Below are 17,667 nucleotides of genomic sequence, written 5' to 3' on the forward strand. Positions count from 1 at the left end.
AAAAAATATTCTGAGAAGCAATACTTAATCTCCCTATTTCTTTACGGCTAATGTTCTTAAGCCTGTCTTTGGTTATTTAGAATTGAAGCCGAGACAGTTTAAGCCAAAGTATTATAACTATCAACCACATGCTTTCTCCAAAAGTCTTCTTTATGAAAGTAGAAAATACGCTCTACGTTCTCTATTTTATTTATAACAGTTATAAGTAATAAAATTATGATCGCAGATATAAGGTGTATTAATAAAATCATAAATCTTATTTCAAATATTTCTTTAGACTAATTTTTTGCTCCAAATTCTCTTTTATGTTTTTCTTACTATACTATTATATAGCAATTTATCCATTTGTTTACAGAAATTTGAATCTGTTCTGTGCCATTTCCTTTACATGTAAATTCATAAGGTCTCTAGAGAAAGTTGATCTCACTGTTTGCACAGCGTTATTACTATCAGAAAGTTGGGTTTGCACATAAATATTCAGCGTAATCTACCCAGCTTTCTGGTGAATTGTTGTTGCACTATAGCAAGCAGCGCATCGACCCTTGGCAACTGCAGTTTTAGCAGGAAACTACGCAGGTGTTCCTCCTTGAACAAAAGGAAGCGTTACTGGCTGATCTTTATAATGGACAGAGGGAAAGAGGGGTCGGCAACCGTGCACTTTGTGTACCATTCGTTACGCTATCTAGCTTGTTTAACCGAATAATACGCGGTAGTAATTTCAGCCGAATAAAGAGGTGTATTGTTTTACTTGACACATTTCCTATAGTTTGGAAGTTTTCAGTTTAATCTCTTGAGCATACTTAACTAAAGTTTAGGCCACCCCCGCCAGAATTTATTCCCTTCGCTACAGTCAGCTTGTCTTTAAGTCAGCCGTTGCCCGTATTGATCGCTTAGTGAAATGATAAATGCAATCCCGTCTTACATGAAGGCGAATGTGAGTTTGGCTGTCATAAGTGACGTATGGTACCTTGCGTAGTTATTTGCTTCCATCTTCTTATTTTTTTTTTCTTTTCTTTCCTTACTTCAAAACTTCAGTAGTCGTATGAATTCTAGACGTTTCTGACGAATAAACTGAGCAATAGATGACGTTCTGCACTTCTTGATTGGTCGTCAAAAAGAATAGGATAACCCAAAGTGAAACAAAATAACGATTGTTCCCGGCTAGCATTGACCAATGTTTATAGATCAAGGAAGAGAGAGAGAGAATGACGATAAATGTCTCAGATAAATCTTTAAATTAAGACGTAGGTATGCGAAAAGTCACTCTTCATGCCAGGTGTTGGTATTTCGGTCTTTCTATTTCTCTTTGCTTCTCTTGACACATAGTAATCACGAGGAGTTACTTAGTGCTCTGCATTGATCATCTTTGCTTACAATAGAACAAGCACGAGCATGAGAAACAGCCGGTTTATTTATGGCTTTGAATTCTCATCCTACGCAATAGATCAGTGCGTTATAACAAAAGAAAAGTTGCCGAAAGAAAGCACGGAGAATACGAAATGGCCAAGTTCTGATCGTCGTTTATACAAACTTCGCTTTGAATTGGGTTGGGATAAAATTAATCCCTACCGAAAGATAGGTAATGTATTTTAAACATGAAATTTAATTACGTTACTTTCCACGTTCTGTTTAACAAACCAAATAAATTTGTTTATTCTATGAGTCGCGTTTTATTTAATTAATGAGCAGACAACTTAGTTGATTCTTTAATTTTGTTTCCCTTGTAATACACGAGTTTAAAAAAAATGCGATTATATTTCCAATACGGTCAAGAGAACAAATATTCTATATATATCATTCTGTTTGTGATACATTTAATAAAAAATACATAATTCAATTTAAATATTGAATTGAATTATTATTTTTAACAAAACGCTATGAATATCTTATATATTTGAAAACACTGCTTCATATATAGACGGAATGCTGCCTAAAATTATAACAATGTTCGTCCAACGGTTATCGTTATAAAAGCTCAGAGTTTGAAAAAAAAGGTCAGAAGCGAGGAATATTTCTGGGGATTTTTCGTTCGAGTTGGAGGGGCTAAACTCATATGGAAGAGGAAAGGCTTTTTCTCTCGGACATTTATCTCCCTTAGCGAAATAGACAAACCAGTGTGGGAACACATACATTGAAATGGCAAGACTGAGTAAGGACTATTATCCGTTAGGTTTTACAAAAAGCCATTATCTGGCCGTATCATGCCAATGAATTCTATACATAAAATAGAAGATGAGATAGAATTTGCCTACACTGTTTTTTACATTCAAACTGGAAGAATGAATGCAATTATTCAACTTGACAGTAAGTTAATTGTTGTCTGTTTCATTGTTTCCATAAATTTGAAGTTAATTATAGAGACATGCAACAATTATTAAATCCAATTGTTTCCTTTCGGTCCATACAACACATGCAATACTTTCATTGTTATCCGGCTTCTTTTCCTGGATTGACAATGAAACGTTGGTAAATACAAAATATTTAACTAAGAACAAACTGTGTAAAGAAACTTGAAATTATCATTTCTGCGATTCTTTTATATTCCCTTGTTAATAAAACTTTAATTAAAGTTAAAAATTAATAAGGATAATTAAACCAACCTGAAATTTTAATTATTATTTTTTTCTTATCGAAAGTTATTGAACCAAATACTTTAATCTAGAAGAAGGCGATTAACGTAAGTGCACGCCTGAACGCTTTGTACTTAAGCTAACTGTTCTTCCTCTTTTTTTTTTTTTTTTTTCTGGAAAGATAAAAGTTTTAAAGAAAGCTGTTGTTAGAATTCTATTTACAGATTCCGACTGAGTCACCCACATTTCTCACCGTCACCACGAAGTTAAAGAGCGCAATAAACTAATTGCCCAAATAGCTTTACTGCTTCAAAAGAAAATAGTTGAGAGAGAGAGAGAGAGAGAGAGAGAGAGAGAGAGAATAGTGTTGTTTACGGAAAAAAAGTACTTAATTCTTAACAACAACCACCAAAAGAAAAATAACATCATTAAGGCTACAAAGTCTTCTTTGGTTGAAGTTAGAATCAAGAAACGAATTTCACAAATGTGGTTTTTATACAGACACGTGACTAAAATTATGGCTGCCTTGAATATTTTAGATTTTAAAGAACAAAGCAGGGAATAAAGAAGTACTTTTTATTAATGAAATAATAGGGTTAATGTAGGTTATGCATCTCGCGCCAATTTCTAAAAAGTGAATACCCAGACACTTTTCAAATTAAACGTTGGATTGCCGGGAAAAAAAAAACTTCGCTACTATGACATACCCTCAACATCGATACAAAAGCAATATCTCCTCCAAAAACTGATCCTCAAGGCATTCAGATATATACGAGAAAGGGGGAGGGGGGGATGATGGAGTATATTATTTATATTCAGGCTAGAATTTCTGCGCACGTGACGTGTTAGGATCATCTTATTCTTTGTTGATGTTTATTGACATTTACTCTGTTTACACGCGAAACATACACGGAAACTCATCCTTATGAAACATACATTTTATCCACCTGATATGTACTAGCAGAATATCTTGTTGCCATGGAAACATGGAAGAATAACATCATATCCGTCTTAAACTAACGAAACATTTATATATTTTGAGAGAGAGAGAAGAAAATTAATTCTCCTAGATAATATATAAATAACGATGCTAATTGTTCTGAGAAGCAATCTCTTCCAAGAGAAGAAAATATGAGATTTTTAAGGAAGTATCAGTAACAATATTCAAATTCAAGTTTGACAAAATTCAAATCATAATAAAAATGTATCCTGACAATATTTTTCCTTATCCTACAAATTCACGAAGGACATTTCTTTGTCACAGCGATTCTCTTTTAAACTCTAATCACGTGATTCATTATATCATAGCATCCTTAGAATTTTATATTTTCACTTCACTTCTTAATATTAGCTATTAGACTGAGCTATGATAAATATTAGCTCAGTCTAATCCGAATTAAATTACAAGAACTTTGGAATTAAGTTACAAAAAACTTTAATATCTTACTGTAAATATGGCTGTCCGTCTTATAATGTCTGTACTGACACTTTCGTTTTCTTTTTATCTCTACCAGAACGAAAGAGAGGACGTCAGACCTACACTCGGTACCAGACACTGGAACTAGAGAAGGAATTCCACTTCAACCGCTATCTAACTCGGAGAAGACGAATAGAAATAGCACACGCCTTATGTCTAACAGAGAGACAGATCAAGATTTGGTTTCAGAATAGAAGGATGAAGTGGAAGAAAGAAAATAAAGCAAAACTTGAAGCTGGTCTTGCTATGGGACCCACCCCACCGGAACTCACACATTTACCCGATCGCCCACCGCAATAAGGGTTTTCGTTTTTTTTTTTTGTTTGTTTGTTTTCTTTGTTTTTTTATTTTTTTATTTTTTTCCTGCAATAGCGTATAAGCCGGTGAGATTGATCGCCACCGCAACTTCTTTCCGTCTCAGGCGGTCTGTTTTACGATTTCATTTCAATGTTCAGGGGAGGAGTTCGAGTGGAATAATGACTTTGACTTTTATTTTTCTGACTAGGGTAATACTTGGATCGTCTGGACACTTGCAAGGGGGAGAATCAGTAATATACGTGTATCTGTGTATTCAAAGTTTCCGTGTAAGAGTTCATATTCTTAAGATGTATTCTTAATTAGGATCCAAGTTTGGGATAGCCTGCTCCAACACCTTCCCTAACTGTTTAACATGTGAATTTTGTGTGTAGTATTGTACATATTGTAGTTACAGATTTTTTTTTTCGTTTATCGTACAATTCGTAGTCTATTTCTGAAGCTCCTGTGGACTTCAAACGATTTAGCTCGCCACAGGAAAAAAAAAAGTGGCTTAGATATGCAGCTCAACAGCTGGAGATTATTGGCTCTGATATATCCGAACAGCAATTCAGGCTACTAAAAACAATCAGCCTAGTGGGAATAATATAAAACAAACTTTACACTAGGAATATTTTCCGAATTATTCTAAAGATGGTTTATCCTAACATGCGTTATCCTAAAGAGGGTTTATCCTGACATCAGTAAGCCTAAAGATGGTTTATCCCAACATCAGTTAGCCTAAAGATGGTTTATCCTAACGTGAGTCTTAAAGAAGGTTACTCCTAACATGAGTTATCCTAAAGATTTGGCTCAGATTTCTGTTCTATTTCTGAGCGAGAACATACATCCTTTGCTCAGTATTCAAATCAAGTTTGAAACTTTTCTTTTAAATAGTAATTGCACCATAGGTGATAAATATCATTAAATTTGTTCCTAAGCATCGCAGTTAATAGGTCCTATGGGCAAAATTGAAAACAACCAAGCCATGCTCAAACGAATGTACTATATACAATCTTATTTAAATTGTGAGCAAAAGATGATTCTATTTCAGTGATTTTTTTAAGGTAATGTAACTGCTGCCCGAAATTATGAACAGATATCTTTGTCAGAATTTTCAGTTATTCATATAGCATTATTATATATCTAGTGTGAATTATTTTGTTTATTTATTTGTAATTTACACAACTATTTTATGTAAATTACAACACATAGATTTAAAATTTACCTTCATGGCGATTGTAAATGGTGATAACGGAACATATTCAACTAAACTCGTTAGATTAAAAACACAATACAAAAATACACTGAACATTAAGGTGTGTGTAGTGAATTTGACGCACCTAATAATTCTTTAGAAATTTATACAATGAATTTATTCTTATATAATTATTTTAAAAGGGTCTTTAAACGATGTATAACTATATAATTGTTTAGAAGTTTCAACAATGAATACCTACATCGTTGTTTAGAATAGCTTTATAGAATAAGCCTATATCTTTGTTTATTTTCGGCAATGATATACCTGTATCATTGTTTATAAATCACAGGTCTATAACCTCTACTCAGTGTAATGGTTAATAAACACCTTGTAAATAGCCACATGGTTTTCGAAGGAATTTATTCCTCTAGGACTAAAAATAGGAGGAGCAATTGTGTCCTCGCTCTTTTATGCTGTTGCCTCATCGCTTCAGAATGCTCTACGGTGTCTTACCTGAGGGGAGTGTAGAAGGTATTTGACCACGAGAAGATAAAGACTTCTAAGGTCCCCATTGCCTAAGGAGTATTGGTAGTTATGTAAGATTCCTCTGGTCAGCAAATGAGATCTCTTTCTTTATCCCCTCCCAGGAAGTGTGTAGAAGCTAAGACATTGGCTTGTGTTGGGAAGGCTCCCCAAACCAAATGTTATCCCCTACTATGGGGATAGAATCAAAGCTTGTCACCTTAAAAGTTATAGCCTTGAAGATGCCAGGTATACCGTAACTTACGTCAAGGTTTAGCTAATTTGGGAGTGCCTCCTTAGCTTCCCGTCCAACAGGGGTGATGCAACATGCTATAAATCCGTCACAGAGAATCGCGAAATAAACAGCCTTTAGAAATTTTTTTTCTTCCTCTTTCTATGTAACCTTCTCAGCTCACTGTGAGTTCTCCAGTGGGGGTAAAACGCCTCTGGATGTACAGAGCCCGGCTCCTTTCTTCTGTATGGATGTATCAAGGAGCCTGCAACCAACTGTGTCAAATATAGCGTGCAAACTGACCTTTTCTTCCTACTGTTTTTTCCCATTGTGGTAAACCCAGTGGAATGTTGGACTGCGTTTGGGGTTTATTTGTTGTCATTTCATTTTTCTCTTCAGAAGTGGATATTGCGATATCGGAATGTTTAGGCAGGTGTCTACTTCGATGCTGAAAATATTGGACCTCTAACACTTCCTTTGTGTCTTTAGAGCGGATGACCAACAAAGATGTCGAAAATTAAATTTCTTATATAAGGACTAACAACAAAAATAACAGGTGCGTTAACTTAGAGAATATTTAACAATAAATTATTTTAAAAATTATATATAAAGAACCAAAATTTTTAGTTTATATATTAGTATAAATAAAAATATTGAAAAATAGTACTTTAATAAAATGAAACGTAATATCATAGTTAATCATAATCTATATATCATAGTTTTCACAATATCATAATATAATATCACAATATCATATACCAATCCTGAAATATAGTATTATCTAATTCTGCCTAATCCTAATTAATTCTAAATCTAATATCTGATTAATTCTAATTGTTGATAATATTTCTTTAATGTCCATAATGTTAACAACGTGAAAAACAAAACTATCAGAGGCACTAATCTATTGCAATACATCATCGCGATAGACTTACGGATTAAGGAAGATATTTCAAGATTTGTAAAAATAGACCTGTTAGGATATCTTGAACTATTAAGAAGATTATTGTATAAATAGAATTTTTTATCAGTATCTAAGATACAGAACTCGACTCACATGATTTGTTATATATATTTCTTTAATTTTTTTAACTGATATAGAATTTGCTTGAAATCCTTAAGAAAAATCTTAATTTTTAACATTTTAAAATTCTTAGTATTGAAGAAATCATAAATTTTTACGAAACTGTAAAAATCATCTTTAGCGTTCCATTTATAGTTTTGATGCTCTGAAATACATCATCAGAGACATCAATGTGTATCACAAATATTCCATCTCATAATATTATTACGTAAAAGTTTTGTAAAACTCAACAATGATTTCAATAATCGGGTTAAACTGTTGACGTCACGCCATTTGTTGAAGTCATTAACCTCATTAGACTGATTTTTTTGGCTAAAAATCTCCACGTTCAGCTGCATATCAATACATCAGTGCAATTTTCATATGCATCTGTAATGACACGAGTGCACCAGCCATTATAAAGTACGAATCAATAAAGAGAAGGCGACGTTCATTTTTATCACTAATATCAACATTGGAATCTTCTGCACTGGTCGCTGTCTCTCAACAATCTTGTTATACTTTTTTGTTTTTTAGCGTTGATAGTATATCCTCATTTGGATTTCATATGTTTTGTCTTTGAGTGGTTGGATAAAAAATAAAGCGAACGCAGTCAACTATCTGGCCATCATCTCTGGATATTTCTCGTTCAGGAGTTCAAGTACAAATATTGAGAATTATACGTAAAATTTTGCTACTGTACCATGTAGTTTGTTCTGCGATGTAGTCCTACAAATAATATAGGTTTGTTTTATTAAGAAACTTTAATGTCAAATAGATCTACTATTAGTTCATCCTTTTTCATACCGGTAATGTATTCATTCTAGTGTTGTTATACAAACTTTTAAATTATATGACTTAGGTGCAGTTTAATTTCATTCGCCTGTAGAAGGCGCTGTATCTAACAGAATATCACAGGTAGGGTGGTTTAGAGATCCATTGTGACAGTTTACGTAAAACAAAATATGAATTTGTGTAATAGCATCAAGTGTTAACTTTTTTTTGTTGAATCAATACTTGATTTGTTTATTGTTTTGGTTAAAAATAATTTTGTTATTCATTTTCATTTGAAGTAAAAGTTTAAATTAGACCCCTAGTGAACTGTTTAAGGATAAAAAAGATTCACAGAATCTTTCCTTAGAACCAATTTTAAATAAAGGCCAACATTCGGTTTTTGTGTAATAAATATTAATGTTTTATTACTTTTAATAATTCGTTATCTATATTTTAATGTTTTTCTTGTTTGTTGTATACTTTAAAATAATAGGCATATTAGATATTCATTTTATACACCACCAAAAGTGAAAAAAAAAAAAAAAAGTCCATAATTCAAATGCCAGCAGCCCATCTGAGTAATGTAATTAAAGGCAGTTCTTTTGATGTTCACTTATAGTCTGTGGCGCCAACTGTTTGTTTACTTTCTTCATTTTTCTTGTAGTTAACGTGACTATTTTTCAATTTACCACTTTCTGTACCCATGTACCTTGCCTGTAGAAAAACGTTTTGTACAGCTCCCCAATGGCTCGCTATGCCGATGTGATGAGGTACCTGTAGTGTTTGGGACTTAAATAAAATCATTGTATGTGCGATATCACAGTTCATTGTTTAATTCAATTAATTGTAACACAGAGAAAACCAGAATTAAGACTGGATTCCAATCAGGACAATGTCTAAACCATAATGAAACTTAATCACTGATAATCCATTCTTTTAAACATACACATACAAATAATATATGCATATAAACACAAGAAGGATATTTAATTAACCAAATATTTCGGTCTGGAAATAGCAGACCATCTTCAATGGCACTACAAGAACAGTTTTAAAAAAATACAAGGTGGAATACTAACAATAGGTCATTTAAAAATAGAACAAGCCGCGTGATGTTATATCACTAAGTATTAAAGGGAATATTTTTAAGCAGAGACATGATTGAAATAAAGATATTAATTAATAATATTAAATAACATAAAATTAATATGAATTAATGAGTTATCCTGATTAGACTTTCCCAGATTTTTGATATAGATACACAGTCATTCCGATTCAGGTTAGGACGATGGAGTAAGGCCTCTACGCTTTCTTTGAATAAACGTTCAAATTTATAACAGGATCTATGTAAGAGGCGAGTTTTTGACCAAAGGATGTTGTGGTTAGTTTCAATCCCGTGCTGGGCCAATCCAAATTTTTCAGGTTTGTTGTGATGAATGGAGGATTGATGTTCTTGGATTCTTTTTTCAAGAGAACGTCCAGTTTGTCCAAAATAGGAGAGATCACAGTTGCAGGGAATTTGATAAACTCCAAGAAGAGATATAGTTGAGCGTTTGTCTTTAGGAGAAGGAAAATGGGAAGATAATTTGTTAATAGGTGAATACGCAGCTGAATACGCACTCATATTTCTTCAGAATTCTTGCGATAGGTTCTGAAATCCCGGAGATGTAAGGAATTGGAACTCGATGTATTGAGTCTTCGTTGTTTTGTGGTGGATTATAAGAATCGAGAAGATGTTGAGTACTCTTTTCGGAAAAGCCATTGAGTTTCATGTGTTGTTGGATAGTAGAAAGTTCTTTCTGTAGAAAATTAGAAGCAGAACAATTAGTTTTGGCTCTTCTGATAAGATATTTTATTTTACAATTTTCTTGTGTTTACGTGCATATATTATTCAGTCTTTATGTCACAAGTATCCTTAATTATTAATGTATATCTATATTATTAAATAACCATAATCTGGAAGAAATAATTTTTAGGCAGTGTTATCCCAAAACTTTCTTTATACAATGAAAACTAAGTGATTCAAAAGATCACTCCCAAACTTATCCTGTGATTTAAATTTCTAAAAAATAAAAATATAGCCGAGCCTCAGAGCCACCCTCCAATAAAGATATAAAATTATAGTCCTTATAAGAACTTAAAGGGGCGAAGCAAGAATGCTATTCATCTTCCCCGTTATCTGTAGAGGACAGTGTAGGGATAAGATGTTATTGAGCTATTAAAGCTCTGATCATGACAGGAGGGTAACAGCAATAGCCGAGCCTCAGTTAGAACTTCATTGGCTACAGCAGTGGTTCTCAAAGGGTGCGCCCTAGAAGATTTCCGGTTGCGCCCTGTGGTATTCCAGAGAAATATGTGTCCAGATATAAAAATCAATATAGTTACTCTATTATACCTTTTCATTACGATATACCGCTCTTTTTGTCAACACATCATTATTATGTTAATTAACAGCAGTTTTTCTTGCAAAGAGAACAAGAATATGAGTTTGAACAAGAGTTTGCCTTTCAAATATATGCCCAAACATTGAAGCAATCGCTAGGACACATCAGGCTCATGTTTCTCATAAACAAGAATGAATAAACTTAAGTTATGTTTCATTTTATTATATTTTTCTCTAATATTTGACTTAATTATTATAACATATTTCTCAGAAATTTCTATATATATATATATATATATATTTATATATTGTGCCTACAATTATTTGTAGGATTTTAAATACTCCCCGACTTCCAAAGTTTGAGAACCACTGGGCTACAGCATTGCCATCCATTACCCTCCAAGGGTATTAATCAGCGCATCTCACGGTCGATTTTCCTTGAAGAGATTTTCCTTCAAGATATAAAATAAAACGTTTTTTTTTTTTTTTAATTTTCAATAATAACTATGGAATCAAGGAAAAGGTGTATAATTAGAATTTCAGTATTGCGAAAAAGATAAAGGTAATTCCAAACTCTTCTTATTAATTGCTGGTTGTTTATCACTTACTATTTAGAAATACAGGCTTGTTTATTTAATATTTTTCTTTCCACTAATTTCAGAGATGTTGGTATGATGCTCCAAGTTAGGTATGTTTATTTTTGCGAGAATAGAGAAGTTGAAAGAAAATCAGGCAAATACCGAAATTTATAGGATCTCTGACTGGAATCAATTTTATTTTATTTTATTTTTTTAGTATTGTTAAAAGAAAGTTTCAGAAATCGGTGTGTATAAGCTTTAGTTCGTCGGCAAATCGGTCCTATTAAAACTCTGTATTTTAAATAAAGAAGATATCAGTTAAAAGTGTATTTCCGTATATTCAGTCAACATCGCCATGTTATTAACCACGAAATTTAAACGACATTATTTAGTAAAAGAATATTGCTTATCCTTCATTTTTTGTCCTAAACAAAAGGATCGTTCTGCAAATAATGTGAATTTAAAAAAAATACTTCCTGAGTTTACTTTTACATACTTTAAAAAAATCCAAGCCAGTTCTAAAGAAACCATAAATAATTCTCAATTAGCAGAATTCATAAGAAAATTATTGTAAACAAGCCCTTTTATTGGGTGAGAGAGAAGAAGAAAAAGTCCTTTTTAGGACTTCCAGGGTAACAAATGGCAATGCTGTAGCCAATGAAGTTTTAACTGAGGCTCGGCTATTGCCGTTACCCAGCCATGACTAGAGCTTTTAGCTCAATAACACTCCATCCACACAGATTTTCTTCATTCAGATGACGGGATAAAGAGTCAAGGACTCAGTCCATCTCCCAGTTCTTTTAAGAACTAAGCCCTTTTATTGAAGCTGAAGAATATTGTAAATATTATTGCAAATTAAAGCTCTCTTAATTGCAATTATCGCAAACTGCAGCATGAGGAATATTACCCACTAGTATTGCAATATATGTTTACTTTAATTAAGTTAAAACATGTTCATGAAAACTAGTGAAGATATTCGCTATGAAGATATTAATATATATATATTTATTGGTATGAATATATATATATACTTTATTAGGATGGGTTAGCATTGAAGTGTCTCCAACTCATTACCGAACTGATACCATCGAATGTTATATCAACTAATCTAATTTAGGTTATTAAATAGGAAATAAATTTTGGTTCAATTTCAAGAATCGAAACAAAAAAAAAAAAAAATCTTTTTTGAAGCATTATTATTTAAATTTCATATAAAATACAGATTACAAATAATAAGTATAGATTACAATCAAATTAATATTATGATTTATTCTAATTTTGGTGATGTTCTAAATTTATTGCAAACGAACTACTAAAGTAAAATGTTACACAATTGTTTAAATTGGAACTGAACAAATGTGGTTAAAACAACAATAAATAAAAAAAAAAAACTTTCTTTCTGTGTTAATATTTGACAGTTTGGTGAAATAAATATTCCTATAGTATATATGCCATCCTGATGTGTGTTATTTTCAATTTTAAACTCCATTAAAAGACGAACTATATAAATCTACTTTTACAAATAACTCAGACTATATTTGCCATTTGTGCGTTTGTTTTATCCCAAAAAAATTACCCAAAACAAATAAAACAAATGGCTGACAGTATCGATCGTCTGTCTTCTTTTGCGACCGTTCATACGACGGTGGCCCCGCCGTCACTATAGCGGAACATGGAAGCGAAAACGAATTCCGTTCACGTAAGTAACAGTATTAAGCGATCATTGTACGTATGTGTGCGTGTATTTTCATATAGAGGAAAGCGTGTGATACACGATGTAAGAAAGGTATAAGGTGAAAGGGGAACCATAAAACCATGGCGAAAGTCTATCTGCTTAATATGCCGACTATGTGACGACAGTGAACCAATCGTAATGCTCGCGCTACCCCCAGCTCGGTTGTGGCTGCTTGGTTCGAGAACGCTTCCTAATGGAAGTTCAAGGTATGGTTTACACGGGCGTGAAAGATGAGAACTATATTGTGGTAAATGATGGTGTATCCTCTTTCGCTTTTTTTTTTCTTTTTAGTTGCGTTGACCTCTCTATTAATGATCAAGAACGAATACAGGGTGTTTTCAGCACGTTAGAAATACATTTTGAAGATCATTTATTACTGACACAAACTTACCAAACACCCATGAAAAAACACAGGGTTGCATGACCTCCCTTGCGGAAAGATGTCTGAAAAAAATTCACCTGACATCTTAATTCTTTCCATTTCAACATGGTGTGCAGAGATCAAAGATGTTTTCCGACTGCTAGCTTACCCACCAAAGTAATTACTGAAATGTCCGCCCCACCTGTCGGCAAGACTTCTTAGAAGTTTACGTGTCTCAATAGCAAGAATATAAAGAATTTTTTGCTCAACTAGATTTATTTTTTTTATTTTGCAAAATATAATTTTATTTAAATAGACATGTCCATTGTTAATTGCGCGAGCAAAATTCCATTGTTGTTTTGTTTTTATTCAATTGTTCAAGAAAATTTATTGTATAGAATTGAGCTCATTATTTAGAGTTGAGTAGATAGTTGTAATGGATGTATCTCAAAAAGAGCATTATTATATTGCGTAGTAACCAGAGAATCACTTTAACTAAAATCATTGAAAATAATTCAATAATAGTTAAAAATAACATTATTTTAAACATTTTTATCCAGTTGTCGATAACTTAATTTTCATTTAAATTGATCCTTTTTTTATTATATTATTAAATAAGATATGATAAACATTTAATATTTGATTTCTTTAAAAATATCCAAACATATTGGCAAAAGTTGTTTAAAAAGAAGTAAAAGAAGGATCATAGTCAATTGTTCGGATATGAGTAATATAAGAGAAAAAGGTCGTAGGTTAAATCAAGATCTTTAGGTGGCCTTCGTAGAGAAATATTATTATTTATTTTTTTATTTGTTATTCCCATCTTTATTTACACAGGTTTTCTCTGTCACGAAGTTGTACAGTGGGTGTAATTAAAACTTGAGAATAGTAAATGAAAAAAAAAAAAATAATAATAATTACTAATTTGTACTGTGCTCTACACAAATAGCATAAATGGATAAGATACAGTCTAAACTCACACAGTATGGCATTTAGTGTTAGTAATATTTCTTCTACTTCCAAACACTTGCGTTAGAATAAAATATGGTTGATTATTTTAAGTATGGAGTTTTATTTCCACTAAAGGAGAACTGTAGGGTAGGAACAAAAGTTGGAAAATATAATACACACCATCTTCGTAAAACACCCCCCCCCCCATACGCTTAAAATTGTCTGTTTGATTGCTGCTATAATAAAAGGAAATCTTTATTAATGAAAGTATTTTTTCCTCTCCTAATTTGAGAACCGAGTATTGACTTATTCATTTTTAATGATAATAATTTTGTGGTTGCTCTTTATATATATATATATATATATATATATATATATATATATATATATATATATATATATATATATATATATATATATATATATATATATATATATATATATTTTAATAGGTTTTTTTCCCTTGTAATTTTTGATCAGTGTGAGGAAGCAAACATTCGCTAAATAAACAATACGATTAAATTTCATTGTTACTAGAAACTGAATTGCTACAGATTAAAAAAAAAATGTTCTTGGAGACCAGTGTTGATAGTTAATGGATGCACAATATTATAAAGTAAACGCAGTGCTCCTTACGGTCTTCATTTTCACAGTAGTAATACAAATGATACATTACTCTTGGAGGAATGAATGTGTAATTCAGTATTTTTTTTATTAACCAATTGCCTCTCTCGCTCTCTGTTTAAGTAAAGAAACCATCGATCGTTCAGAGTGCGTGCCAGATGCAATTAAGTGGAATTGAAAGTCAAAAACGTAAATGTATTCAGCTCAACGCTAATTAGACTTATGATAACTTCCTCTTATTGAGCTGCCTAAGGGTGTGGTAAAAGCGAACAGAACCAGTTCAAACGCAAAAGCCAAGTGTTTATATGCAAAACAGATAACTAGAGTTTTTTTTATTAAGAATTTTGTCTATATTTTGGATCCCCCCCCCCCCACTTTCATATTGTGGCACGCTGATGTGGACTTATTCAGAAAACTGTTTTCACCTTTTACTTCTTTGTGTCTAAAAAAAAAAAAAAACGTTTACATTTTTGAATGACTATGATTGGTTCAGTTACTGGAATACGGTTTTAATCTTGGGTTGCCATACATTCAAATAGATTGTTACGTCACAAAAGTTAAATTATTATTAAGACTTTAAGTGCCAACGGTTTATTTATCCCAATAATTCTTTCTTTAAAATGCAACTATTTTATTTAAATTTTCATAGCCATTTATATTCCATTTATTTAAATTTTCGATATCCCACGCATCTTCCTCTCAAGTCATGCGGAAGTATTTCCTCTTTATCTGAATTTCGCAATTATTAACATAATTTGAGCATCTCATCTCATTTCTCCTTAGTCATCATTTACGTGAAGAAACTAATATTTGTGATTGAGCAATTGAAGAGATTCTTCATACAATTATGGCTACTAACAACAGCAAATTCGAAAGATTCTTATAACTTCTTGCTGTTGTTGTAATAACACTCACACAACTGAATAGTTTTACGCGTGTAAAATATAAATCGTTATTTGATGTAATTGATCAAATCAATTGAATAATTGATTTGATGCAATATGATTTTAGTAAGAATATGGTGTATTCATTTTATAATCAATACCAGTATCAATGCTGGGTTCGAAGAACCTTTAGAACGGCTTTTCACTTATGAAGGTCTCGTTCTCTATGTGAGAATGGTTAACCAGTCTCATGCAGAACTGGCAGGGCTTTTCTTCCAGGAAAATCGTTTTTTTTATCCTGCAAAAAGTAACATGGCCAAAATAACACACGCAATTAACATGTAATACATTGATCTCATAGTCTTTATTGCTTTGACCAAATTCGAAAACATTCCAATCTCTTTTCAAGTAGTTTTCTCGTGGGTTTCAATTTTCTTCCCTTGTCAACATGATAGAAAAAATAAAATAAAAAATCGACTGACACTGTAAGGAAATTAAACGTCAAGGACAGCTGAGTTGAGAAGACTGTGTTATTTTAAAAATTGAAGCTTCGATCAAAATAGCCATCCTAGGTTTAAAATTAACTGTGAGTTAATTTTAAGTATCTATCAATTGAAGTAATGATTGCTTTAAAAATTCAGGATATATATATATATAAAATAAATATAAACATAAATCCCAAATTTTTCAAAGTCACAATTTCGCATTTCTTCCTGGGATTATTTTATATTATTGTTATGCAATATTAAAATTGATCTTAAAGGAAATTTCATATTTTAATCATAATGTTATTAATTTGGCAATTTAACCATTATAATTATCAAGTAACTTATATTCTTGGTTTCATCCATTATCCAAGTGTAAGCAAACAAAGTTTGCACATAAAGTATCTTAACGATTAGGCTACTTTTATATAGAGACGGATGACTTCAAATTAAATGCCTTAGTAATCATGCAGTTGACACTAACATTGAATATTCGGAATTATTGTTACTAATTAAATATACGAGAAATAGGCTGAAATCCTCGAGCGAAGTAAATATCAATGCATGTAACAATAGAAAAATTGTCTTTCGCCGATTGTTTTAAGATATTCAATAAAAAGATGAAAATCTTCAGATTTTCGTCCTTGACTAGCAGTAATCTTAATGTCTTATTGATGAATGAGTTCTGCCATAACCCCGATTTCTATGTTATTGATAGCAGAAAGAAAGAAATAAAGAAACTAAAATGAAAGAAACGTCCTATTACTGTTACTTCCTCGGATATCTTTCTTTCTTTGCTTTATTGATCCCAAGCTTCCAAGGAGTAATAAAAGACTAACTTGTAAGAAAGAAACGAAACAAAGACAAATGTCAGAAGTGCGTGCTGGGGACCGTTTCTGTAAATGCTCTCCTTGACGTTTCACTTTCTGGGAAGGGTCACTAGACTGACGATTACGAGACTGATAGGGAGAACCGAAAATATTTTTTATTCCTTTCTTGTGTCGTTGAAAGAAGTTGCAGTATGGAGGTTACAGTTTGAATTCGTGTTTGATGGCTATCATTTTACCGAAACGATGCTTTTTTTGGGCGTCAATGTCAACAAGTCATCGATAGCCTTCGTAGTGTGTGTGTGTGTCAGTAATCGTGTCTCTTAAAATGTGTACTTTTAGTTCGCTTCTTTCTCTTTTGTCGTTGTCATGGCAACGCTATATATTCTGATAAGAAAATATGCACCTTCGGTTAATATCTTATGAATATTTATTATGCACGTGATTCAAATATTTTTGTCATATTAATGGGGAAATTAACATTTATTTGAACATTTGACCTATCCGTCCAGACATCAAGGTCAACCACCAGACTGCGAGTACTTTATGCATTGTTTCCACTCCCTTTCTAACTGAACTACGTAATGTTTCTTTTATTGTTATTTCACTGTCGTATCCAATGGAAAATCCTCTTGCACGAGTCTGAAATTATCAACATGGTGGAAGACAACTCTAATGAGAAAACTCACTCCCCAATGAATCTTTT

The 17,667-nt window shown here is 32.2% G+C and overlaps 1 protein-coding gene across 4 annotated transcripts in view; it reads left to right on the top strand.

The window, feature by feature from the left end:
- Positions 1-8,927, top strand: part of LOC150099008 (uncharacterized) — a 105,800-nt gene extending 96,873 nt beyond the window's left edge. For all 4 annotated transcript variants that reach the window (XM_090405870.1, XM_090405868.1, XM_090405869.1 and 1 more), the window contains exon 3: positions 4,085-8,927. In XM_090405870.1, the coding sequence (XP_090261996.1) occupies positions 4,085-4,347 (263 nt within the window). In that variant the 3' untranslated portion in view covers positions 4,348-8,927. The remainder of the gene's footprint in view (positions 1-4,084) is intronic.
- The last annotated feature ends 8,740 nt before the right edge of the window (positions 8,928-17,667 follow it).

Source organism: Typopeltis vanoorti, chromosome 15, assembly GCF_054136105.1.
Source record: "Typopeltis vanoorti isolate ZY-2024b chromosome 15, IOZ_Tvanoo_1.0, whole genome shotgun sequence".
NCBI classification, from domain to species: Eukaryota; Metazoa; Arthropoda; class Arachnida; order Uropygi; family Thelyphonidae; genus Typopeltis; species Typopeltis vanoorti.